At 46.8% G+C, this 27912-nt stretch overlaps 1 protein-coding gene across 2 annotated transcripts in view; it reads left to right on the forward strand.

The window, feature by feature from the left end:
- Nucleotides 1–226: 226 nt before the first annotated feature.
- Nucleotides 227–27912, forward strand: part of SLC25A43 (solute carrier family 25 member 43) — a 38793-nt gene continuing 11107 nt past the window's right edge. Inside the window, exons 1-3 of one of the 2 annotated variants that reach the window (XM_066356131.1) lie at nt 227–609; nt 8514–8755; nt 12440–12612. In XM_066356131.1, coding sequence (XP_066212228.1) covers nt 341–609; nt 8514–8755; nt 12440–12612 — 684 coding nt within the window. In that variant the 5' untranslated portion in view covers nt 227–340. Of the gene's footprint in view, nt 610–8513; nt 8756–12439; nt 12625–27912 lie in introns of both variants that reach the window. The other variant, XM_066356132.1, reaches the window with a different exon arrangement.

Below are 27912 nucleotides of genomic sequence, written 5' to 3' on the forward strand. Positions count from 1 at the left end.
GTTCTTGCCTTTAAACTCAAAGTGATCTGCATCCCACAGAGGCCCGTCAGGATGACTGAACCGTTGCAGGGCAAACCAGAAGAGAGGCAGCCCTGAACACTTCAGAAGCAAGAAGTCTAGGCGGCTGGGCCTGGAGGGAACTCGGCGACTCGTCAACAGAAACTTACAACAAAGCAGAGGGCAAATCCGGGCGGCCTCCTCCGCCCCACCCAGCCCGAGGCCTCCGGGGCGGGGCCGGCTCGCCCGCCCCTCCGCCGAGAGCCCGGGAGCCCGGGAGCCCCAGGCCCGACACACGCGGTGTCCCGGTGTCCCCGGGCCCGGGCTCGGCCGGCGAGGCGCCATGGCGACATGGCCGCGCGACGGCCGGCTCACGGGCAGCCAGCGGCTGCTGTGCGCGGGGCTGGCGGGGACGCTCAGCCTGAGCCTCACCGCGCCGCTGGAGCTCGCCACCGTGCTGGCCCAGGTCGGCGCGGGCCGGGGCCGCGGGCCGTGGGCCGCGGGGCTCGGCGTGTGGCGGGCTGAGGGGCCCCGGGCCCTGTGGAAGGGGAACGCGGTGGCCTGCCTGCGCCTCTTCCCCTCCAGCGCCGTGCAGCTCGCCGCCTACCGCAAGTACGGGCCGCGCGGGGGCGGGGGCGGGCCGCGGGGCCGGGGCTCAGGGCCCAGCCGCGGGGCCCAACGCTTTCCTGGTCGCGTGGGAACTTCTGGGGCAATTTGGCCGAAAGGCGACACGTAGGGCCCCGAAGCGCCGTTCCCACGTTTGTCCCACGCTCTTGGGATTCCTGCCTCGAGAGGTGTGGTCTTGGGGCGGACGGTCCCGGCCCAGAGAGGCTCACCGGCGTGGACGGGTGAGGAGGAGGAATGGGGCCAACCGAGATTTGGGGGACGGAGTGAATAGACCTCCAGAGAGAGGGGCCTAGCCGTTCCTGCCGTGCACCAACTTGGAAACCGCCTTGGCTAGCCTCCGAGAGACCCCTTGGAAGGCGCGTGTATGCAGCTGTGGCTGTGGGACCAAACTTCCAGACGAAAGTATTTGATAGAGGCAAAGGGTTCAGTCAGTTGCCACAAAAAAAAAAAAGCCACAGTCATAAACACACACACACACACACACACACACCCCAATGAAGCTTGCTTTAGGGTCCCACAGAGGTCACAGCTTCCCCACCTGGTGCCTACTGCTCACAGCACGCAGCTGTTTACTGGCCACATTCATCTGTCAAAGTTATGGCTTACCTCAACAACTGCCTCTTAGAAAAGGATAATGCCAGGTTAGTCTTAAAGCTTCCTCAGAGCTCACAGATATTTGCATTTTTTTTATTTTTTATTTTTTAGTTGATTTGGGAAACAGAGAGGAGAGAGATGAGAAGCATCAACTCATACTTGCTTCACTTCAGATGTTCAATGATTGCTTCTCCTACATGCCTTGATGGGGGGAGACCTTCAAGCAGAGCTCAAGCCAGAAACCTCACCCCCCACCCCCACCCATACACTGAAGTTGGTGACCCCCAGGTTTCAAACTGGGGACTTTAGCACCCCAGGTTGATGCTCTATCAACTGTGCCACCACTGGCCAGGCAAAGGTTTTTCCAGCATTTTAGCTGGAAACAAAGCTTACAGTAATGAAATGGTAGTGATGGAATTTCAGGACATGGAGATGTTTCTGTTTGGAAAGATGGTCCCTGTGTTCTTCATTGGGCAACACAGTGCCAGCTCTGAAGACTGGCCTTGGCTCTGCATTAGACAAACAGCCCACAGTCCTGACCACATTGTTCAGCCTTCCAAGCTAACAGTCAAGGAAGTTTGCCTTTGACTCCGGGAGGCCAGAGCTGGAAGGCTCACCTGGCAGATGAGAAGCAAGATGGAATCAACTTTGTCACTGAGTCCTCCAGGCCAGGGCTCATTGCACCTCCTCCTGGGAGTAGGGTTACCTTGTGAGATCAGCAGGTTTTCTGTCAAGGTTCTCTTTCCTCCCCAGCACCCCCTTGCCCTCAGCAACTTCTGGCTTGAAGTCTATAAACAGCTCTCTGAGTTTGAATGACTCAGCTTCTCCCCACTTCACTGTCTCTCTTCTCCACAAAGCCATATGGAAGTCTGCATTCGGACTGCATAGCTAGGAGAGGAAGGCAGAGAAAACTTTAAGGCTGCTTTCAGTGCTGTAGCTTTTCTGCTCACCATCGAGAGTGTATGTATGGACATTATTAGATCTTTTTGTAAATCTTTTTCAGATTTTATTTATTGATTTTTAGAGAGAGGAGAGAGAGAAAATGGGGGGAAAAGTGGGAAGCATCAACTAGTTGTAGTTGCTTTCTGTATGTGCCTTGACCAGGCAAGCCCACAGTTTCGAGCAGGCAACCTCAGCGTTCCAGGTTGAGGCTTTATCCACTATGCCACCACAGACCAGGCCAACATTATTGGGTTTTTAACAGCTTTATTGAGATATTGTTGACATACAGATTATATATATTTAAGGTGTACAACTTGATATTTTGATATACATTGTGAAATGATTACCTCAATCAGTCTAATTAACCTATCACCTCTATATAGTTATTTCATGTGTATACATGCATGTGTACATCCCTGAATTTTTTAAACTCCTGCCTCCTACCCTGTGAGGTGCGAAATATGCTCATTTTACAGATGCAGAATTAGACTCAGACTGGCCATCAATGACAGAGCTGAGTCCCACTGCCTGGCTTTCTGACTTCAAATCTCATACTCTATTACAGGGGTCAGGAACCTATGGATTGCAAGCCAGATGTGGCTCTTTTGATGGCTACATCTGGCTTGCAGACAAATCTTTAATAAAAATAATAATAACCTTAAAAATATAAAACATTCTCATGTATTACAATCCATTCATTTCCTACCGCTCATGTTCATGGTTGCGGGTGGCTGGAGCCAATCACAGCTGTCCTCCGGGACCACACCAAATTTTTATTGGATAATGCGTAACATACACAGGTCGTTGTATGGCTCTCACGGAATTACATTTTAAAATATGTGGTGTTCATGGCTCTCTCAGCCAAAAAGGTTCCTGACCACTACTCTATTACATCATGCTACCTTTCTCTCTGCCTTTATTTGACATTAAGTTAGCAAGTCTCCCTTAAGTACTTCCTATGTTCATGATGCAGGGGGCACGGTAAGGATGAAAGGTACTCCTGTGCCCCAGAGCTTACAAAGTAATAGAAGACTAAGATTACTGTGTCCACAGTGTGTGATTGCCATGCTTGAAGTGTGTTATAGAAATAAACATTTCTGATGAGGGATGGAGAGGAAGAGATATGAAAACTCCACAGAGGCAAAAATCCATCTGAGTTAGGTCTTACGAGAACGAGTAGGAGTTTGCTGGTCAAAGATGCGGGGAAAGATAATGCAGGTAACGTCATGAGCAAACGCACGGGAGTGGGAAGGCCTGCAGCATGACCGGAGCATAAGGTGTGTCTCTGGCAGTAATGGGAAACACAGCCAGAAAAACAGGTTGGGATCAGATGTGGGAGGGCCAGGTGAAGGAGTTTGGACTTTAGTTGGTATGCAAGGGTAGCCATGGGAGATTTTTGAGGAGGAGAGTGTTGTGATTAAAGCAATTCAACAGGAATTAATTGTCACCTAGAGTCAGGGTAAGATGTGACTAGAGAGGAGGAAGACTGGATTGGGGGACAGGACCAATTCAGAACCTGTTGCACTCATCCTTGTGACAGCTGAGGGCCCCTGAAAATGGACTGGTGACAGTGGGAGTGGAGAAGATTTGATGCATGAGAGAGGAAGAAGAGATAGTTACTTGGGCTAGGTTTGCTAATAATTTTTTCCTGCAAGATTGTTTTCTTCCTGGAAACTAAAAGGAAGCATTTTGGGGAATGGCTAAGCCTAGATAGAAAGCAAAGTGGTTGATTAGTCATGGTGCTATCCTTCCTGCATAAAGATAGTACCTCTGGTCCATCATTATACAGATTCATCTCTATTCCTGACCACGAATTTGTGAAATAGTTAGCTGGAGGGGATGGTACAGCCTATGATCATGGGTTTCAGCAAAGCATAAACATCCCAAATGTTCAAAGAACGGAGTGCTTAAATAACTTGTCCACAAACGCAATTAAGGACAGATCTGGAGCTTGAAACCAGGTCTTCTCGTTCCACAGTCCAGGACTTTGCCCACTATTGTGATGCTGAAATGGCTGCTTATTTGAATTAATGATCAAAATAGTCCACTGAAGAGTCATTAGGAGCTGGGTGCTTGAAATAAATAGATAGAAGATAGATAGATAGATAGATAGATAGATAGATAGATAGATAGATAGATGATAGATAGGTAGGTAGATGGATGATAGATAAATAGATAGAGCCTAACGCAATGGACAACTTTCAAATATACTGCTCACAAAAATTAGGGGACATTTCAAAATTAATATGAAGCAATAAAATATCCCCTGATTTTTGTGAGCATCAAATAGTAGACCTTCACCCAACTTTACACCACAACTGCTTGTCTAACTGTATAAGCATTGGTTTGGGTCCCTGCAGCTCTAAAATTGTTCATAATCAACACCAACTCCTTATTGTGTAACCACTTCATGAGCTTGTGTTTGGTTGCTAACCTTTATTAGGTTGAAGTGTTGACAGTTCTAACTGCATATATCCAGGGTGTGTGTTATATTCGTGTTACCGAAAAGAAGAGGTTACTGCTGTTCACCAGCCTATCCAGTCTCACTGGAAAAAACTACTGTGCATGTGTGTGGGAGTAGGGGAGGGGGCAGCAAGGGGAACAGTGGTGCCCTGGCCAATCAGACAAGAGCTTAAGCTGTGGGGACCAGGGTATCATCATCGATGGCCTGTTAGGGTTGCCTGCATTGACTCTGTGGTTCTAAGGGAAAGGATTAGTGGTCATTGTCTCTGTGTCAGATGATCGGAATCCGAGAAGAAGGGACTTTCTATGGTTCTTTTTAATTCTGTGTATTTGATAATAAGACCTGACTTTATAAGGCAGTCTGGTATAAGATAGGGATCCTCTTCCTAGTTCTTCGGATCATTCAGACCCATGTCAAAAGCTTATTTCCTCTCCTGTTGCCCTTACATTTCTTTAGCAGGACTGTTGAACTCTCTTACAATTTATGCTGAGTGCTATCACAGTGTCTGGCACACCATAGATGTTCAGTAAATGAGCAATGAATTAATTAATGCCCTAGAAGTGCCCAAGTGGGACAGGGGATAAGGGTGAGGCAATGAGAACGAATAGTGTTTCTTTGGACATTTTAAAATCCATCTTCTTCAGGTTGGCTCAGCTTACTGCGGACCACTCCTCCAATCGTTTTCATTTCCTCAATGCCCCCTTCCCCGTGTAAGGTTCCCCTCCAACATGACTGGCCAGAGAAGGGAGGGAAAACAAGGAAGTGTGCAGGCAGTGACACTGAGGCAAATGGCCCTTCGGTGATTGCCAGGCTTAGTTACCTGCACTTTAAAAGGTAGCTGGTTAACTCAGGTGACTGTTTTAGTTGGTGCAATTAAGGTACATTAACAAAACGAAGTCAAGATTTTCCTACAGCTTGAAAGAGATGTTTTTGTTTTTTTATCAAGGAGTGTTCACTTGCGAACAAGGAGCCGTACCCCTTAAGTAACTGCACCTGAATGCCCACTCCTCTTATTGAGGGCCCCGCTTTGCTGACAAACTGAAGGAGCAGGAGAGGCACATCTTCCCTGGAGGTTTCAAAGCCAAAGCACTTAGGGATGTTCTGATTTTTTAAAAGAGACAATACTTTTATTTTCGCCTAGCTCTGTTCATTTTCCTTTTATTCAAACCCTTACTATTCCTCTCTGTCTCTCCCTCCCCACTCTCGGGCAGAAAAAAATTTTTTCATGGTTTCCAAGTCCTTTTTTATTTTATCTTGATCAGCAAGATGGGTCAAATTCCTTTGCTTCCTTATCTGGGATCGTGTGTCGTGTAAAAGTCCCCTTAGAACAATTTCTGCTGAGGTAGGCTCTCGTGCCTAGGGATGTGCTGCTTCCAGAAAGAGGGCTTGTGACAGAATGGCTTTCTATTTTGCATTTTCCACCCAAAGCCATTTTTTACTACAGAGAAACAAAAAGTAACCTAGCAACCACCTATTATCCAGAGTTGACAGCATGATAGTTGGTATGAAAGGTACTCCGAATATTTATTTTAATACAAGAAATAAAGTAGTATAGCTCAAGCGGCAGTCATCTTCATTCTCCTTCACAGTCCGTCCCCTCTCCCACCTTCCCGGAGGTCTGCTTTATACTTTTTATATGGATCTATATCTAGTCATGAATAATATATAAGGTACATTTCTGTGGCTGTGTTTCTTAATTTAAATAGATCATTGTCATAGACTGTAAGTCTCTCTGCAACGTGCTTTTTCAACTTTATGATTTGCTTATCCTATTACATAGTTCTAAGCTCATTCATTTAAACCAGGGGTCTCAAACTTGCGGCCCGCGGGCCGCATGCGGCCCGCCGAACAATTTTGTGCGGCCCGCAGACTAATCCATGAAGTTCAAAATATTTTGGATAATATTAAGTAAGCCTAGGGGCCTACTTGTATTTTTCATTTCTCTAGCATCCTAGCTAGATATTAGCTTAGTTAACAGCAGCTGTCAGCCTGACCTGTGGTGGCGCAGTGGATAAAGTGTCGACCTGGAAATGCTGAGGTCGCCGGTTCGAAACCCTGGGCTTGCCTGGTCAAGGCACATATGGGAGTTGATGCTTCCAGCTCCTCCCCTGTCTTTCTCTCTCGTTGTCTCTCTCTCTCCCTCTCTCTCTCCTCTCTAAAATGAATAAATAAAATAAATAAATAAATAATTTAAAAAAAAAACAGCAGCTGTGATGCGAACTACAGTTTCTGGTCGTTTTGTGACACTGAGTAAACTGCATGTACGATTGTGCTTGTTGTACTGATTTTTTTTTTTTGTTTTCAACTGCAGTGAGAAAAGTGTTGCATAACAGTTGCCTTTTGTAGACCTAGTGCGGCCCACATGCTGAGTTGAGTTTGAGACCCCTGATTTAAACTATATAGTGTCCATTGTATAGCTATCCTACAATTTATCCATTCCCCTACCAACGGTCATTTAGGTGGTTTGAGCTTTTCACACTTACAAACAATGCTGTGTTTGTCTTCATATGTACATGTGCAAGAATTTCTCTACACCTGATGAGGTGGTGGCGCAGCAGATAGAGCCTCCTCCTGGGATACTGAGGACCCAGGTTCGAAACCCCTAGATCGTCAGCTTGAGCACAGGGTCGCAGGCTTGAGTTTGGGATCATAGATATGACCCTATGGTCACTGGCTTGAGCCCAAAGGTCTCTGGCTTGAAGCCCAAGGTTGCTGATTCCAAGGTTGCTGGCTTGAGCAAGGGGTTACTCTCTCTGCTGGAACCTCCACCCCCTGTCAAGGCACATATGAGAAAGCAATCAATGAACAACTAAAGTGCTACAACTAAGTTGATGCTTCTCATTGCTCTCCCTTCCTGACTGTCCATCCCTGTCTGTCTCTCCCTAAAAACAATTATCTTCAATATGTACCTAGAAATGGAATTGCTAGGGTGAGTAGGCATGGTTTCAATTTTACCAAATACTACAAAGTGGCCATACCAATTTTTTCTTCTACAAGCAGTTGGTTAGCGGTCCTGTTTCCACTAATCCTCACCATCACTAGATATTACCAGAGTTTTTTAATCCTTGACATTTTGCTAGGTGAGAAATGGTATCTTGTCATTGTTTTTATTTGTTGTTTTCCTGACAACTAGTGGGGTGGCACATCTTCTCTTATAATTAAGCCAATATATTTTTAAAACTTAATGACTGGGGATGCTCCAAGTCATCATTTCAAGCAATTTAACTTCTTTTAAGTTTCAACAGAAGCAAAGGAGCACATTACAGTTTTGGTATGTACAAAGTACTTCGATGACATTACACACTACAGGCAAGCCAGAGTTGCCAGTTATGCAGATAAAAGGAAGAAATGCTCAGGTGAAGTGGGGAGGACTTAGGGTAGCTATAAATAAGAAGATTGGGCATCTCTTACTTCTAGTTAACTAGACTTATATAAATATAGTAGTGTTGACTGTGGTATTCATTAGTATGGTAGTGTTCACTGTAAGGCACTTCCAAATGCCGGAAGATATTGTAAGTAGTATAGAGCAGTGGTCCCCAGCCTTTTTTGGGCCACGGACTTGTTTAATATCAGAAAATATTTTCACGGACCAGCCTTTAGGGTGGGATAGATAAATGTATCACGTGACCGAGACAAGCGTCAAGAGTGAGTCTTAGATGATGTAACAGAGGGAATCTGGTCATTTTTTTAAAAATAAAACATCGTTCAGACTTAAATATAAATAAAACGGAAATAATGTAAGTTATTTATTCTTTCTCTGTGGACCAGTACCAAATGGCCCACGGACTGGTACCAGTCCGTGGCCCGGGGGTTGAGGACCACTGGTGTAGAGCACTCAAGCACAATCTGTAGCTGATTCCCTTGGGCTTTCCCCCCTGTTTTCTCCCAGGTTTGTCATACTCTTCATGGATGACCTGGGCCGTATTTCCCAGTGGAGTGCCATCATGGCTGGAAGTCTCGCAGGCATGGTTTCCACCATTGTGACGTATCCTACGGACCTCATCAAAACGCGCTTGATTGTGCAGAATATGCTGCAACCATCATATAGAGGAATCTTCCATGCTTTTTCTACCGTTTATCAACAGGAAGGATTCTTGGCCCTTTATCGGGGGGTTTCCCTTACAGTTTTAGGTAAGGCGGAAATTTTCACCTTCTCCAAGGAAAGGCTGAATTAATTCTTAGACATATGCAAATGTATTATATACCTGTGTAACCAGTTAAATCCGTTTCGTTGAGCTCAAGGTCAAATGGATTTGGTGCATATTGAGCCACTTAGCTTTATTCTATTCCATAACCATACACCCCAGTCCTGACTTTGGCCTCTCACATCCCAGAGAGGGGTGGAGGTGGCTCTGCACAAACTGACTGGAAGACATTCCCCACACTCCCCATCTGACTGCGGGAGGGAGTCTCGGTGTGCATACATGCACTTGTGAGCACAGCCAGGGTAGCAGTTATAGCTTCTGTGGTCTTTGGAGCCTGTGCCAGGACTATACACATGCAGGTCGCCCGGGACCGTCAGTGGCCAGTCCAGTAGACTTTTGCCCTTTATCTGATGTCTGTTACAACACTTGATGAAATTGATCACCCCCTCTTCTAGAAACTTGGCTTCTAGGACCCCACTGTCTCCTGGATGTCTCTCTCACTTGCCTGGCAGCTCTTATCTGACTCATCTGACACTCACAGCCCCCTACATACTGCTGTTCGTCCAGCTCCTTCCTTAATGTACCTTTCACCCTCCATGGCCTCCCTAGGTGGTCTCATCTAAGCTTGTGGCTCGGACCATCATTCTACTCTAACGGCCCCCAATAGCATCTCTATGTTAACGTGCATTGGTGCTTACTCTGTGCCAGTCAGTGTACTAAATGCTTTGCATGCAGTCTCTCATTTAAGTCTCATTTTACAGTTGAGGAAATAGATACTTTGAGAAGCTAAGTGACGTGCCCATGGTCACATGGATAGAAAATGGAAGAACCTCGCAATATAACCCCAGAGTCCTCTCTCTTCTGACTGCTACCAATTCCCAGTGGCAGTACTGCTATTAGACACCGTCACCTGATGCTCCCTCGGCACATCCAACTCAAGACTAAACCTGATGTCCCTGTTAGTCTCACACCTGCTCTCTTCCTGTATTCCCTAATGAATGAGATGCCTTTGTTTCTCACAGTGGCCTGAGCCAGAAGAAACCTAGACTCATTTCAACTCTTCCTCTCATTCCACTCTCGCTTTAGTCGCCAAGTATTGTCATGTTGACCTCTTTGAACTTTCAAGTCTATCCCCCTTCTCCATCCACATCTCCTCTGTCTTAGGTCACATTCTCATTACCGTCTTTCCCACAGACACATAAGAGGCTCCTCCGACCTGCTCGCAGCCTTGGGTCTCTTCTACCCCAGTGTGCCCTGTGCACTGCGGCCAGGGGGTGGTGAGCTCTCTAAATGCAAGATGATCCTTTCACCACCCTCACTCCCTTGCCCGCCTCAGAAGCCTTCACTGCCTCCTGAGCTACAGAGAAAAGCCCCAATCCTTTATAGCCTTCCAGATCCTTCACAACAGCCTGTCCTACCTCCTCTCCTATTACCCCTGTACCTGTACTGATGCTCCAGCCATACTGAAATACTTGTATTTACTGGAAATACTACTTCCTTTGTACATGCTAGTCCCTCTGCCTGGACTGCCTTCCCACTCTATGTCTGATGAACTCCTACTCATTCCTCAGGACCTAGCTGAGGAGTTCTCTCTTCTGTGAAGGCTTTCTGATTCCCCTGGACAAAATTAACCCCTCTGATCTCAGTGTACCTAAAGTACTTTGTATAGCGCCCCCTGCCCTGCCCTCATGGCACCTACAGCTATGTCACCACTAGAGGGTGAGCTTCTCTAGGAGTTAGCCTTCTCTTTGTATTCCTGCCCCGACCTAGGTCCCAGCACATAACATACGCTCCACAAGTGTTTTCTGAATGAAAGTAAATGGGAAATCAGTACATTCTTTTTAATGTGTTTGGAATATATTTATAAATATTATTCTAAAGACAAGCAATTCCACTGTGTTATCCCTTCTTTTTAAATCTCTTTTTTGAGGGAGAAATTTAGTTCCTCAGTAGAATTAAGAGGGTTTCCAAAGTTTCTGGAAGTTTGTGAAAGTGCCACCTACTGTACTCCTCGCTTACCATATTTTCTTTTTCTTTTTGTTTTTTCTCTTCTTTTTTTGGACAGAGACAGGGAGAGAGTCAGAGAGAGGGACAGACAGGAAGGGAGAGAGATAAGAAGCATCGATTCTTCATTGCAGCACTTTAGTTATTATTTTTTTTTTTTTGTATTTTTCCGAAGCTGGAAACAGGGAGGCAATCAGACAGACTCCCACATGCACCCGACCGGGATCCACCTGGCACGCCCACCAGGGGACAATGTTCTGCCCATCTGGGGGTGTTGCTCTGCCGCAATCAGAGCCATTCTAGCGCCTGAGGCAGATGCCACAGAGCCATCCTCAGTGCCCGGGCAAACTTTGCTCCAGTGGAGCCTCGGCTGCGGGAGGGGAAGAGAGAGACAGAGAGGAAGGAGAGAGGAAGGGGTGGAGAAGCAGATGGGCGCCTCTCCTGTGTGCCCTGGCCGGGAATCGAACCCGGGACTCCTGCACGCCAGGCCAACGATCTACCACTGAGCCAACCGGCCAGGGCCACTTTAGTTATTATTGATTGCTTTCTCATATGTGCCTTGATCAGTGGGTACAGTAGACCAAGTAACCCCTTGCTCGAGCCAACGACCTTGGATTCAAGCTGGTGAGCTTTGCTCAAGCCAGATAAGCCCATGCTCAAGCTGGTGACCTCGGGGTCTCGAACCTGGGTCCTCCGCGTCCCAGTCTGACGTTCTATCCACTGCGCCACCGCCTGGTCAGGCACCATATTTTCCTAGTAAGACGAGGATGCCATACAGTGCAGGGTGCTCACTGAACCCTGATATGGCTACATGATTTCCAAGGGCAAGGGCAAGTAACCTCCCTCACCACTACAGCCTCACAGTTTTCACAGAATGTTTTCTTCTCAGCTAGAGACCAAAAGTTGATTAAGAGCAGCCTACTAACTGTTTCTCATGAGAGTGCTTTTCTTCCAACATCTGATTTCTTACAATTTCAAACACCCAGAAAAGTTAAAAAAGAATTGGAAACACCCATATACCCACCATCTGGATATTCCAGTTCATGTTTTGCTTTCTCGCCTATCTGTCCGTCTCTCCTTCCCTCTAGCCGTTCACCGGCGCATCTTCTATGTTTTTTGATGATTTCCGTGTAAGTTGCAAACATCAATACACTTCACCCCTCAACCCTTCAGCATGTATATCATGAACTAGATTAGAGTTCAATATTTGTTTATGATCCTTTTTAAAGTAAAATTTACATGCGGTAAAGTGCGCAAACCTTTCACCAACCATTTAATACACTTTTTCCACGTGATGCATTTTGACAAATAACATGACCACTATCAAAATAGAGCATGTTGTCATCACCCAAGAAAGTCCCTTCCTGCTTCTTCGGTTGGAGTGATTTTAAAAATTTATTGATTGATTTTAGAGAGACAGGATGGGAGAGAAAGAGAGAAACATCGATTTGTTCCTGAATGTGCCCTGATCGGGGATCCACCCTGCAGCCGCCGCATAGCAGTACGATGCTCTCTCCAGCCGAGCTTTCTGGCAGGGCAGGTTGGAGTGAGTTTAACAAGCGCAGAGAGGTGCTGTTTACTTGTCCTGTATTCCCCACAGGCATTTATGCTCTCACGCCAAGGTCTCCCTAGACCTCAGCAGCCTCTTCCTGGCTTTGTTCTGCAGGTGCGTTCCCTTTCTCTGCGGGCTCCCTTCTAGTTTACATGAACCTGGAGAAAATATGGAATGGACCTCGAGATCGCTTCTCTGTCCTCCAGAACTTTGCCAATATCTGCCTGGCGGCTGCAGTGACCCAGACCCTCTCCTTTCCCTTTGACACAGTGAAGAGGAAGATGCAGGTGAGGAGTGAGGTTGGAGGGGACAGTGCCTTGAAGTGTGGATGGGAGGGTAACACCAGCAGAGAACATCGACCCTGAGCCATGCCAGGTTTCCACGGAGACCGTGACTGCTCACACAAATTCTATGCCAACCCCCACTCCAGGGCATTTCTGCTGCTAACCTCAGGGCTGCTGGCTCCAGCCCAAGCTGCCGGTTCTTTCCCGTACTCCGCTTTTATATGGCTGTTATTACCGCTCCAGATGAAGCCTCCTGTCCCTTCCTCTCTTCCTCACTGCTATCCCGGCCTGTGACATCAGTGCAGCCTCCTAGCTCCCTCTCCCCGGGGCCTATTCAGTGAGGACAGGGCACTCCAGCTTTCGTGGCCACTCCTTACCTCAGTGAGACCCACTGGAAAGAACCAAACTAAGCCAGAAGCTATTTGATAACCAAGCTCAAGTACTCCCTGACTCCCTTGCTAAGGAAGTAACTTCATTTGAAATGGGTCAGTGTCTTAGTGAGATTGGCCCTGCGTTTTCCTAATTGTTACCAGGGATACTCACATTTTCTCTATGACTACAGATGTCCAAAGTGAGGACTGTGATTGGCTTAGCCTCGAATCAGCCAATTCTGATTAAAAGGAAATCAATAGGCTAAGTAGTGTTGGGGGTTACAAGCAGGTCTGCACAGTGAGGGTGGGCTCAGAATCGAAAACTCTGAGGCTTCACATCTGCCTTTAACCCTACTTGCTCTCTGCTGGCCTCCCTAAAACTCCAGTCCACAGGCTTGCCTGCCTCCCCAGCCTCTTCTGGGCAAAGTTTGACTTATGCAATTGTATATACTTCTGAGAGCTGCTGGGATATTCATTTGGGGTCAGTTGAGCCAGTTTTAAATGACCAGTCCCAGCTGAGTTTGTTTTCCCACGTGTGTGTAACTCATCTCTCCACAGCCTCTGTGGTCCCGAGCTTCCCTTCCGAGGCTTTATCGGCCGGGCTGGACCCCTTCGACCTCAGCACTAAAAAGTCTGAAGGCATGCATCTCCACCTATAGAGAAAAGCTGCCTTCATAATAATACACGTCCTAATGACACCAGTGCTGTTGCTCCTGTCCGTCAAACCTTTCATTCATCTGGGTTGCATTCCTTTCCTGTCCTTTGTCGAAACAAGTAATTGTCACATTATCGTAATAGTAATGTAGATGCAAGTTTAGAGCCTGCTCAGTGCAAGCTTATTTGTAAAACTTTATTCTTAATTTTAAAAGGAATGCACATATGCTTAAAAAAGGTTAAAATGGTCAGTTTTATGTTATCTATGTTTTGCACAGATTGTAGAAAAGTATGAAAAAGAAAAAACTAGCCTGACCAGGCGGTGGTGCAGTGGATAGAGTATCGGACTGGGATGCGGAGGACCCAGGTTCGAGACCCCGAGGTCACCAGCTTGAGCGCGGGCTCATCTGGTTTGAGCAAAGCTCACCAGCTTGGACTCAAGGTCACTGGCTTGAGCAAGGGGTCACTTGGTCTGCTGAAGGCCCACGGTCAAGGCACATATGAGAAAGCAATCAGTGAGCAACTAAGGTGTCGCAACAAAAAACTGATGATTGATGCTTCTCATCTCTCCCCGTTCCTGTCTGTCTGTCCCTATCTGTCCCTCTCTCTGTCTGTCTGTCCCTGTCTCACACACACACACACACACACACACACACACACACACACACACAGAAAAAACTAAATACTTATAAGCTCAACACCTATGCACTGTAATGAGTAATAATTTCCCTTCTATGTGTGCTGCGGACCAGTGCGGCTCCAAATAACGGTGCGGAATTAAGGAAACACACTTTGTCAGAACAAAACCAATGGGACCGGGAGGATTCCTCAAACTGCCTGGCAGCATCTGAGTGCCTCATAGCCCCAGTTCGCTTTATTATATAGACCTATGCAAATCAAGGACCCTGATACAAAGTTGCACATCAAAGGCTAAGACGGGAACTCTCCCAAGGCAAAAACAGGATACATTAGTGAAATTTACAAACATCTGAAACAAACAAAGAGTAAGAGGAAGGGCATGTATATTGCTTCCTGCAACCCGAGGAAACAAGTGGAGTGGGTGCAAACACTCAGCATCAAAGCCAAATATGGAGATGGAGGGGGGAGAACTTAGCCCCCTGCCAAGCTTCGAATCTATAATGGCTTTTTGCCATTAATGGTCCACAACATATGTGTATTTGTATGTGTGTGCATAAGTATATATAATGCATGTATGTGGAAGGGCGTTTACAAAATTGTGTTCCTACTGTACAGAAATATTAGCATCCTTTTCCACTTATTATGTAATCTATATTGCCCTAGGCTATCAACTATTGTGAACATTCTTTTCAATTATCACATAATATCTACCTCACAAGGTGGTGGCGCAGTGGGTAGAGCATCAACCCAGGTTCAAAACCCTGAGGTCACAGGCTTGAGTGCGGGCTCATCCACTTGAGCATAGGGTCTCCAGCTTCAGGGTGAGACTCCATGGTCTCTGGCTTGAGCCACTCAGAGCCCCCGCGGTCAAGGCACGTATGAGAGGCAATCAATGAACAACCAAAGTGCCACAACTACAAGTTGATGGTTCTTGTCTCTTCTCCCTTCCTGTCTCTCTCACTAAAAATAAATAAATAAATAAAGTATCTGCTATATGGATGTGCCATACTATTTTTAAAACAACAAAGATTTATTCTCAAAGTTCTAGAAGCTGAAAGTTTATTGTCCAGGTGTTGGTAGGGTCATGCCCCTTTTGAATGCCCTAAGGCATTCTTTCCTGTCCCTTCCAGTTTCTGGTTGCCTAACAGCTCCTTCGTTTGTGACAGCCTGACATCAGTCTCTGCCTCCATTATGCCATAAGTAACAATTATTTGTTGATTTTGACGAGCAAGCCCAGGGTTTTGAACCGGCAACCTCAACATTTCAGGTTGACATTCACCTACTGCACCACCATAGGCCAGGCAACTATTTCTAGGTTTTTGAATATTTAGACTGTTTCTGATTCTTCAGGATGATAACATCGCAGTGAAAACCCTTGTATGTTTTTCCATTTGTGATGAAGGTATATTCCTAGAAATAGACTCACAGGTCACAAGTTAAAAATAATTCTAAGGTTCTTAATGAAGTTGGCGCCCTAGAAAGGTGGTAAGTTTACACTTGCACCAGCAGTGAATAAGAATGGTTCATCTCAACTCTCAGCAACAGTCAGTGACGAGTCTGTAGAGGCTATACGGGATAGCTACCTAAGGAGCCCTAAAAAATCTGTGCATGAGCCCACTTCGAACTGTACTGAATAGGTATGAAACTGGGAGAGTTTTCCTTTTATTTGGTGCAGATTTCACATTTCTATCGTCTTTTGTTGCTTTCCTGTGACCAGTCGAAAGTGCACCATGACTTTACGGACACACTGTATATATTTCTTATTTAAATCACAGTATCACGAAGGTTTTTAAAAAATTCAGTGACATTTAAATGTGGGAGTGAGGTTTCAGTCTTACCCATAAACTTTTAGCTTTCCTTTCTCCGCCTGAGAGCTAAGAACAAGGACCTCTTCTGGAGGAATCTAGTCACCACTACATTCTACTCTAGAAGATTTATATACATACAACAATATACTATAAAACAGGGTAAGATGTGCTCGAAGTAGGTATTTGGGGGGAAAATTGTTAATATTCTTCCTTATATAGAAATCTAGATGGTGCCTCCACAGAGCTTCAACAAGAAGCTTCAACATCAATGCAAAGCTGTAATGACTGTTAAAAAATAAAAACCCAAAGAGAGCCTGACCTGTGGTGGCGCAGTGGATAAAGCGTCGACCTGGAAATGCTGAGGTTGCCGGTTCGAAACCCTGGGCTTGCCTGGTCAAGGCACATATGGGGGTTGATTCTTCCTGCTCCTCCCCCCTTCTCTCTCTGTCTCTCTCTCCTCTCTCTCTCCCTCTCTGTCTCTCTCTCTCTCTCCCTTTCTCTCTCCTCTCTAAAATGAATAAATAAAATTAAAAAAAAAAAACCCAAAGAGACAATTGTTCTGTCTTCAAAAACTATGATCAGCCCTGGCCAGATAGCTCCATTGGTTAGATCATCGGCCTGAAGCACAGAGGTGCACGGCACATGCAGGAACAGATCAATGTCTCTCTCTCTCTCTCTTCCCTTCCCCCCCTTCCTCTCTGGCTAAAATCAATAAATACATTTTTTTTTAAAGTATGATCAGCATCCAGTTATGAATAACATCATACATGTCATCCAAAGATATAGGAAATTAATTCTTAGGATTTCAGTCAAAGTTTTATTTAACAGGGGTTAGTAAACATAATAATACCTTGTCCTCTCTACTTTTTTTTTTTTTTGTCCTCTCTACTTTTTAAAAAAGTTAATCCTCAAGACAACCAGTCTACTTTTAGATATAAATGTGCATTGCTTTCTCTGGCCATTAGATGTCGCTGCAGTAAATGGCCGTATCTGAGCACTATCTAAGGTTATTAAAACCGTGGAGCTAGTGAGCTCTGTCCAGTTAACTACCTCCTAATCCCTGCTCGAAATACATCTTCAGTTTGGAGGATAAACAACAGTCGAACTCTAAATTCTGCTGTAGTTGTTTTTCTTGCAAAGCACACAATCCAAATTCTCCAAGAAGAGAGAGCGTTGATAACAGCCCCCCCCCCCCCAGCAGGGGAGTAGGCCAAGTTTGCCAGCAGAATTTGTAAGGAGGGAGCTTGAGCTAAGCACACTGACTGATAACCCTTGCATTTCATTGACTTTCCTTGTTGTGCTGCCTGTCAGGAAGCAAATCCGTGTCAGGTGTCTATTTGATAACCTGCTGGACAAAGAATTTTGTCAGCCTCCACACTGACTGGCCACTTTGTTTGAATGTCTCCTTCTCCTAACATGTTTTTATACACACACACCCCCGTGCGCGCGCACACACGCACATTGCCTGTTTAATGCCGCTTAATGCTACATCAGGTTGGAATTCCCCTGATTAATGACAATAATCAGAAGCCTTGTTTAAGCAGCTGAGCCTTTCCTTCATTGTGCTTACATTCATTTTACTCCTCTTTCTTTTTCTTGCCCTGGCTGCTGGCTGGCATGCTCACGAACAGAGAGGTAAATGAACTGTGCATGGCCTGTGCACGTGCATGTTTTGATGGCATGGTTCCTGGTGGGAAGGGGGTGGGCCAGCCCTCTGTACAAATGGAACGTGGCGCCCCCTCCCTGGTGCACTTTCCTGAACCCTAAGAGCACCCTGTGGGAAATCTTCAGAGCTGCACTTGAGGCTTTTCCAGGTATGGCCTGACCTTTCCCATCTTCGTATCTCCCATACCCAGTCCAGAGTCGGGGCCTGTCATGGTTGGCAACACTTAGTGCAGGGGTCCCCAAACTACGGCCCGCGGGCCACATGCAGCCCCCTGAGGCCATTTATCTGGCCCCCGCCACACTTCCGGAAGGGGCACCTCTTTCATTGGTGGTCAGTGAGAGGAGCCTAGTTCCCATGGAAATACTGGTCAGTTTGTTGATTTAAATTTACTTGTTCTTTATTTTAAATATTGTATTTGTTCCCGTTTTGTTTTTTTACTTTAAAAAAAGATATGTGCAGTGTGCATAGGGATTTGTCCATAGTTGTTTTTTTATAGTCCGGCCCTCCAACGGTCTGAGGGACAGTGAACTGGCCCCCTGTGTAAAAAGTTTGGGGACCCCTGACTTAGTGGATTGAGAAAGTAGAAAGAGTAAAATATTGATGGAGATGAATTTATCTGACTAATCTGTGGGCTCCTAGTAAGGACCTGGAATTCCAGAGCAAATGGTTCCCTGGACAGGCACTCGGGAGGGGAGAGAGAGACAGGCTGCCCTGAAGATATAGGCAGCAGCTAAGAACATGGAACCTCCTGAGGGGATCAGGAGGAGGGCTCCAGGCACAAGCTTGATCTCCAGCTCCGCCTGCCACCCTCCCCTGCTGCCCGTATTACGTGTCTCCATTTCATCGAATATAAAAGTGAGTGTCAGCCTGTTACTTTACACCCTAGCGGACTTTGACCCCATCAGGCTCACAAGGCAAGCAGATTGAGCCAGGTCAGCATTTGAACTGAAAGCACAGAAGATGAGGGACAAAGGTAGTCTCCGAGTGGCACAGTTGACCGAGCAGAATACACACGGTACCTGAGCGAAGGGAGGCCCTGACCTGTTCAAACAGAGATGCTGAACCTGACCAAGATGTTTAACACCTCAGGCTGCCTTGGGCCTGCTGAACACTGTTGCTTCACCAGTCGCTCCTGGAGTGCCCCTCCCCCACACATGGTGTCTTCTGCTCAAATCCACATCTTCATCCCTGGTCCTGCATTGCTGCACTACCATTTGTCTATCACCTCTCCGTTGAGGCCGGTTAGTTCTTCATTCCCAACCTCCCACACTGGTCATTCTTTGTCTTTTTTTTCCCTTCCCTTTCCAAGTGAGAAGAGGGGAAATAGAGAGACAGACTCCCACATGCACCCCCACCGGGACCCACCCGACAACCTCGGTCTGGGGCTATGCTCGCAGCCCAGTTGTTTTTAGCGCCTGAGGCACCTGAGGCTGAGGCTCCACTGAGCCATCCTCAGTGCTGCCAACTGATGCACTTGAACCACTTGAGCCATGACTGCAGAGGGAGAAGAGAGAGAAAGAGAGGGGAGGGGGCGGGTTGGAGGGAGACGCAGATGGTCGCTTCTCCTGTGTGCCCTGACCGGACATCCATACACCAGGCCGACACTGTACCACTGAGCCAACCGTCCAGGGCCTGGTCTTTTTGTCACTGTCCCTGCCCTAATCTGGGACCTTTACAGCTCATACCTAGGCTATTGCTGTAATCTGCTAATTGGCCTCCAGGATTAATTCTAAAAATGATCCTGGAGTACGAATGTACCAGGCACTGTGCTAAATGCTTTATGCTTGTTACTTTATTTCATCCTTACAACAGTCCTATAAGGTGGGTACTGTTCCTATCAAGCCCATTTTACAGATGAGAAAACAAAGCACGGAGAGGCTCTGTGGCCTGCCTGAGTTTACATACCCAGAAGCTGAAATTTAAGACCAGATCCTTGTCTCCAGGGGCAACAGTCATTTCAGTAGTCATTTCAGTCCCCCTGGCTCAGCTCATAGCTTCTTCCTGACTAACTTTAAGATTGCGTGTGTTTTGTCCTTTTTTGCCCCTGGAGAATGAAGGTTGAGCCCCTTGGCCTGGCATGCTGCCCTTAACAATTTGCCACTCTCGTTGCCCAGCGGTCCTCTATATCAGGAGGTGCAAAATCAAACACTAGCAGAAATTTGGAAATAACGTGAAAAAGAGAAAATAGGGAAACCCAGATAACAGGAATTTGCCCCGTAAAGAATAAGCTTGCAAATGCCTCTGAGCCATCAAGGCATTTGGCTTTGAAAAGCGTTTTGGAGAGCTCACTGCACTGTGTTCACAAAATGTGATTAGCATCTAAAATGTGAATAGCAGGAAAAAAGAAAGGCAGCCAGTGCAGGCCGTTGGCAAGCTCCCCTTCCATTTAGAATTGTGGTTCCAGGTTTTCAAGAGAACCTAAAATCCAGATTTTTATGTAAAATCTCCCCATTTTTCAATGTTGGCAAATAAAATTAGGTAAATACTGCCTGGGCTAAACAAAGCACTCTTTTTTGTAACCTCTCTTCTATTCAAGTCTCCAATTCAATCAAAATGATCTTAGTCCGCCTCCTCCAACCCCCTAAAGAATCAGTGTATAGCCCGGCCTCTGATGGTGCAGTAGGTAAAGCCTCGACCTGCAGTGCCGAGGTCAGCGGTTCAAACCCCTGGGTTTACACAGTCAGGGCACAATCGGCAAGCAGTGAACAAGTAAAATGAAGCAACTCTGAGTTGATACTTCTCACTCCCCCCTCCTCTCTCTGGAAAATCAATAAATAAAATATTTTTGTAAAAAAAAATAAGTTTATATTTCACATATCAGGTACCTTTGCCTAGAGCATCTCTCTGCATCTGCTTAAAAGCTCTCCACTGAGGTTTACCTCAGGGTGTCTGTCTCTTCTAACCTAAAATAGCACTTATCTGTTGCTTTGGTTTGACAAATGAATGGCTTTTCCCACCCTCAAAAGAACTACCTTGTCCCGGTGGATGAAGGCAGGTGTTTCTTTGTAGAGCCACAACGGTGATCTTCCAGACCACTGTGGAGAGGACGGTGGCGCAGGAAAAGCCAGTTAACTAACAATGTGCTCTAGCAATAATTGAAGATGCTGTGTTTCCACTGTCACCGCACTCCACCCCCCAAGGCACTGTTATTTTGTGGGAGTTTTGTGGGTGAATAACCTCTTTTAATGATGCTTTTAGCCTGTGTGTGTCCTCTGACCCAGCCCATTGAATTTTCAAAGCATTTCTTTACATGCCCGCACTGCTCCCATCTCTACACCATTGTTCTGTCTCTCCACCCCATCAAAGCCGCATCCTGTCTTCTCTCACCTCCTCCTGCGCAGGCAGTCTCCTCACAAATGCAGATGGTACACTCTCACTATAGCTCTCATAGGCCCATGCAACATGCTTCCTTGTGTTATTATCTTCTGTGTCATTATTTCCTCTAGACTACGAGCTCTTTGCTTTGGGGACATAGGTCTTACACTTTGTGTATCCCCATAGCACATAGCCTTGTGTGGCAAGCACTTGATACTTGTTTAAAATGAATGAAGTTCACGGCCGGCTTATGGAATCTGTGAGTACAGAATCGAACCTTAGCTGCTGGTCGTTAAGATCCAAGTCTGTGCGCTTGCCCCGACCCATCCGGGAGGTAAGAACAGCCTGTTCTCAGGAAACCTCTGCTTGTTCCCTGCCTGTAATCCTCGCTGTGATAATGCACTGTCTTCTCTCTCCTGCCTTAGCAGTCAGTTCTGTTTATCTCAGGCCAAGTAGCTGGTAACATCTCCAGATAGGCAAGTACGCTGCAAGGACGAAGTAAAACAGTCGTGACACCATTTGGATGTATACCCCGTCTTCAATGCAACCTCCCGCCACTTTGCCTAGAAGTGTTTGACGAATCACAGCATTACAGAGTTCAGTGAATGCATCTAAATCTGTGCTTTCCTTTGCTGGGGTGCTTTTGTAATGGGAAGGATGGAGGCCAAATGTATATGTACCTGTTAGTGTAGGTATCTAGGAGATAATGACAGAGAAGGGAGCTACACTGGCTGGGCCTGGTGGGTCTGAAAGTTACTGCTTGGACACCTCAGGGGAAAGCCACATCCTCCACCAAAAGGGATTTAATCCCAGGACAATCAGGTTTCCAGCTCCCCAGGGGATAAGTGGCCATTAGCCTGGATTACCGAGGGAGGGCTTGGGAAAATTCCTTTGCTAGGCACATGGGCAATAGAAGCAAAGATGGTGCAAAGAGAGGTAAGTGCATGTGCAGTAGAAACAAGATGATGCAGCAAAACTGTGAAACATGCACCGTAGGAGCCAAATTAGCTTTGTAAAGGGGAAGAACCTAGCCCGGAAAGCCTGGGGAGAAGACTGGATCGGATGGGGGAGGGCCTAGCACAAAGCTTAGGGAGGAAATTGGTTAGTTTGAAAGAAAACTCTCTTCGCAAGGCCAAGGTAATATAATCAAAGCCTAACAGAGGCCCATTTTGATAGCACGCATTCATTTGCTCGCCCGTCCGTTTGTGCATGTTCTCTCCATCCCAGCCGTTCGGGCCCCAGCTTGCATGGGCTCCAAGTGTGGGCTTGGCTGCGGCAGCGCAGCGCCGGCCGGAGCGCTGTCCGGAACAGAGGCTAGGCTAACCCCACGGGCAGAGCCTGAGCTGGACTAGGCTGTGGCAGGACTGACTGACTAGGGCAGCCTGAGATGCCCTGCCGATGCTGGATGATGGCACATCTCTGGCCCCTGGGCCTTCAGGGCTTGGTGAAGACCAGGCTGGACTGCTTCCACAGTGGGACAGAGCTAACACCTGGTCGTGGAGGAGACAACGGTGCTTGGTTTTAACTTCAGTAAAACTTACCAGTCACCTCACCCTCCCATGTGCATGTCCTCAAAATGCTTTTCTTGTGACTCCCTGGAAGAAGCCTATTTACACTGGCGATGAAAGGAGAGCATTCCCTGGGATTCAAAAATTATAATACTATATCTACCATTTATTGGTCATTTAATATAGACAAGGCAGTGTATTATCCCATTCGAGCGTCTCTACAGACCCTGTGAAACAAGTACTGTTAGGATTCCCGTTTTCTAGATGAGGTGAAGAGGCATGGACAGGGTAAGCAGCTCGCCCGACAGTCACAGAGCTAGCACAGGGGGCCGAGACTGCATCCGGGGCTCCGTCAGGCCTGTCAAGCCCCAGTACAGGGGCTTGCTCCTAGATCCTTGGTAATCAGTTCATTTGGTGGTGGTGGTTGTTGTGCCCCGGCCTTGGGAGTAGTGGAAGAGGAGAAGAAAACCTAACCTTGAGAATTGGGATCTCGCAGTGTAAGGCACAAAAATAAATTTTCTTCTACCCTTCTAAGTTCTTCTGGCTGGACTAATAATCAAATTCATATGAGAAAGGTTAACAGGAGAAAATAAGCCCATTTGTTATGTATGAACACGTGAGGGCTCATAAGAATATGAGACCCGAGGACACATTGGGCCATTGAGGCTTCTATGCCATTCTGGACTAAGGAGAGGGAGACAGGGCTCTGGGACTTCAAAGGGAAAGTAGGCAATCGACAGGACAATAAGAACGAACAAACAAGTGGTGAACAAATTCTTGCTTGGCCACCCAGAAACAATAGGACACAGAGGGGAGTCTGAGACACTTTGTTTCCTCACTGTCACATTTCGTTTGCATTTTGACGCTAAGGTGGTAGCGCCTTTCCTTTATTTTATTTTATTTTATTTTATTTAGTTTATATATTGATTTTAAAGAAAGAGAAAGGAGAGAGAGAAACACTGATTTGTTGTTCCACTTATTTATGCACTCATTGGTTGAGTCCTGTGTGTGCCCTGACCAGGGATCAAACCCACAGCCTTGGTGTATCGGGGTGATGCTGTAACCAGCTGAGAACCCAGGCAAGGTAATAGTTTCCTCCCTTTAAGGAGTTTTTCTATCTAAATTTCTTTAGGCAGGTAAGGGGGAAGGTCAGAGGTTCTATCTGAATCTTTCGTTTCTTAATCACTGGGTTAAAATAATCAACATCCCCAAAAAGCGTATTTTGGGGTGGCAAACTCTGCTTCCCCTCACAGTTGCAAGAGCAGCTGAGAAAAGCAAAATAGTGTGCAAGCTCAGAAACAGGCAAGAGCCTGGCTTTGGCTAGGGATTGGTTAACTCAAGTTAGAGGGGAGATCTTTGGGAAAGCGGGCTGTCGGGGGGGGGGGGGGCTTCCTTTAGTCCCTGGCAGCCTGACAATGGAAAGCGTGAAGCTGGCAGGCAGAATGAGGAGCACAGATCATTTAGCAGCCATGGACCTTTGAGTGGTCACAAACTCCACGCTGCTCGCAGTTCACTCAAAAGGACTGGGAAGAAAGCCCCACGGGCTCTCTGAGCCCCTAGGAAAGCAGGTGCAAAGCCCCAAGAGGGGAAAGGAAGTCATGATCATCACACCTGCTGGAAGGTGCTAACAGGGTTTTCTGCCTGATTCAGCACTCTTGGTTGACATAGCATCTATCCTCAGTAGGAACAGAACTCTGTTTTTCCAACAGAGCCAGCTCACCTGTCTTGCAGTACAAACCCTGCTGGGCTCTAAGCTGTCAGGGCAGGGGGAGAGGATAGGAATATTACCTCTAGCTTGTTGCATTTTCAGCTCCGTGCTGTCCTCTTACATTTGGGTCAGGCTTCTGCCTACGTCAGTAGCATGCCTTAGCGGTCTGGCGGGGGAGGGGGGAAGGCCGTTTCCGGTTCTAGGTAGATGTCAGGATATCCCTAAGGAGCTGTGGCTTCATTTGAGCATCATTGGTAAGGGGTAGGGAAAGGAAAACGCTCCCCTTTGTTTTTGTTTTTCAAAAGGTATAGAGTGCTCTAAATACAGAAGGGATGGCAGTTGTTGACCATGGAAACAACACTGTCCCTAAACCAGGGGTCAGGAACCTTTTTGGCTGAGAGAGCCATGAACGCCACATATTTTAAAATGTAATTCCGTGAGAGCCGTACAACGACCCGTGTATGTTATGCATTATCCAATAAAAATTTGGTGTTGTCCCGGAGCACAGCTGTGATTGGCTCCAGCCACCCGCAACCATGAACATGAGCGGTAGGAAATGAATGGATTGTAATACATGAGAATGTTTTATATTTTTAGCGTTATTATTTTTTTTTATTAAAGATTTGTCTGCGAGCCAAATGCAGCCATCAAAAGAGCCACATCTGGCTTGCGAGCCATAGGTTCCCGACCCCTGGCCTAGAGGGAGTAGGGAGGAAACTTCTTCATTTCACTCTGTAAAATCACTGTGCACTTTTCTCCTGACCTGAGCTGGATTACTCCTCTTTAAGACTTAATGTCTGGGAATCAAAAATGTTCTAAGCAGGTTTCTTTGAGCTCCAGCTAAACAGTAGCAACTAAGATGGAAGTTTACCCCTGTCTCCACCACCACCCCATCTCCAGAGTGGGGGTGAAGAGAGAAGCAGGAGAAACGGAAACAGAGGTCCCAGAAAAGGCCTGCTGTCTGCCCAGAAAGCCCCGCAGCTGTGTGCAGGCCTCGGCAGCTGCTGTCAGGAGATGACTAGAGCTTGCTGACGCCCCCCCACCCCCGCGGCCTCCAGCTACTTTCAGAAATGAGCTGGCAGTTACCTCTAGGCGGCCGGGCATGCTGACGAAGCTGCCTGTACCCGCTTTTGTGGACATCCCTACTGCAGCTTTAGAAAGTAGTTCGCACCTCCTTTTTCCCATGTAGCTTGTGCTTGTTTGTTTTTGATGGCTGTGCTCATCTCAAATCTTTAATGAGCAGAGTAGCTCCATAGACAGAGTGTGGACTTTGGACGCCAGCTCTGCCCCTTACTCCTGCATGAACTTGCATAAGCCATGCACCCCCTCTGAGCCTCATCTTCCCCACCTGTCAAACCCGGGGGGGGGGACATAGCATCTCGCTCATAGTCAGGAGATTGAATTGGGTTAATGCAGATACAGAGCCAGGCATGTGATAAATACTCAATAAAGCCGAGGTGGTATTTTTATTGCTCTTGAAGCATCTCCTCAGAATGAATGCAAGGCATTGAAAGCCTGAGTAGAACTATAAAAGCTGGTCCAGCCTGACCAGGCAGTGGCACAGTGGATAGAGCGTCGGACTGGGATGCGGAGGACCCAGGTCCCAAGGTTGCCAGCTTGAACACGGGCTCATCTGGTTTGAGCAAAGCTCACCAGCTTTGAGCCCAAGGTTGCTGGCTCGAGTAAGGGGTCACTCGCTCTGCTGTAGTCCCCCGCTCAAGGCACATATGAGAAAGCAATCAATGAACAACTAAGGAACCGCAACGAAGAATTTATGTTTCTCATCTCTCTCCCTTCCTGTCTGTCTGCCCCTCTCTCTGAGTCTGTCTCTGTCACAAGAAAAAAAAAAAAACACGCTGGTCCAGTTGTGTTTCTATGGTTCCTATGATTGCTATAAATACACAAATGAATTAGCATCACAAAACCTTAAAAGACCCTCAATCTCTATAGATAATGGCACGCAGGGATGGTAGAACAGTTAATTATTCATTTGTTGAGTTCCTTTAACAGGCATTTACCTAACGGCTACCATTGCAAGTAATGCATATATCTATATATTCCCTGCCTCCTGGAAACTGTCATCTTCCATTTCTTTCCTCACCTTTCCTGTCTGATCTCACTCCCAATCATGGTGACACTAAAAGTTGGCTCTTCCAGGCGCTGCTACTCATGCGCGTTCCCCTGGCCTCGGACTGGCAGCTCCGCAGCTGCACTCACTTGCACCTCAGTTGCTTTCTCTAGCCTAGCCCACCTGAGCTTTGGGTTTTCCCGCCCCCACCTCCCAGCATCACACTGGAACTGACTGTTTCTCTTCTCTCTTTCCGGGCCGAATACTAACCTGCTGTCCATTAGATCACAGCCCTCTCCATTATCCTGGGCTTTCTGAGCAGCTGGTCAGTCCTCTAGCTGCTGCCGAACCGTGAGGCACACACTTCAGCCCGGATAGGGGGTATCTTCCAGACAGGCCATGCTGGGGCAGCTGCCTCCACCCAGTCTTGTGCACAGCCCCACTGCAGGGCCATAATGTGTCCCAGCTCTGGGGGGCCGGCTCTGCCAAGAGAAACTTAGGCCTGTGGTTCAAAGGACGGAAAGATCCTTTTACTTCCATACGATTGGCTTTTTTTTGGTTTGATTATTGGGGATTTGCCAAATGACAAAAGCCTCCCACCACAACTGCCTTACAGGCAGCTGTGCCCTCAGATGGTTTGGGAATTGGGCAGCTTGCTCTCCGGCTTGGGTTCTGTATGTCCACAGATGAAGTTGTTTCCACATAACAAGCAAAAGGTCCTGAGCTCCTGCTTGCTCCAACTAGCAGACTCTTCCTTTTCTTTCTTTTGTCTTCTTTTAAATGCCTTTTTAAAATTGACTTTATTTCCTTAGAACACTTTTAGCTTCACAACAAAACTGACAGGAAGGGGTGGAGGATGGGTGCAAAGGTGAAGGAGAGTAAAAGAAAAACAAACTTCCTGTGATAAAATGGACATAGTGTACAATAAGTATGGTCAGTAATACTAATAACTTTTCACAGTGATAGGTTAATAGACTTAGCATGGTGATCACATTGTAGGGTATGTAAATGTCAAATCACTATGTTGTACACCTGAAACTAATGCAATATTGTATTCTTGCTTTAATTAAAATTATTTTTAGGCCCTGGACTAAAATTGGCTCAGCAGTAGAGTGTGTGGAAGTCCCTGGACCGATTCTGGTCAGGGCACATGGGAGAAGAGACCATCTGCTTCAACACCCCCCTCCCTTCCTCTCCTGCAGCCATGGCTCGAATGGTTCAAGCAAAGCTGTCCCCAGAGGCTGAAGATGGCTCCATGGCCTCACCTCAGGCACTAAAATAGCTCGGTTGCAGAGCAATGGAGCAGTGGCCCAGACAGGCAGAGCATAGCCTGGTAGGGGGCTTGCCGGCTGGGCTGGATCCTGGTCAGGGCTCATGCAGGAGTCTGTCTCTGCCTCCCTGCCTCTCGCTTAAAAAAATTTTTTTTAATTGAAAGGAAGGTACAGAGGTTCCCCATGTACTCACTGCTTGCACAATGCATTACAAGCATACCCCATCAGAGTGGTTACGTGTTACGATTGAGGAGTCTACGTAGACACATCATAATCACCCAGAGTCCATACTTTA

This window comes from Saccopteryx leptura, chromosome X (assembly GCF_036850995.1).
Source record: "Saccopteryx leptura isolate mSacLep1 chromosome X, mSacLep1_pri_phased_curated, whole genome shotgun sequence".
NCBI lineage: Eukaryota > Metazoa > Chordata > Mammalia > Chiroptera > Emballonuridae > Saccopteryx > Saccopteryx leptura.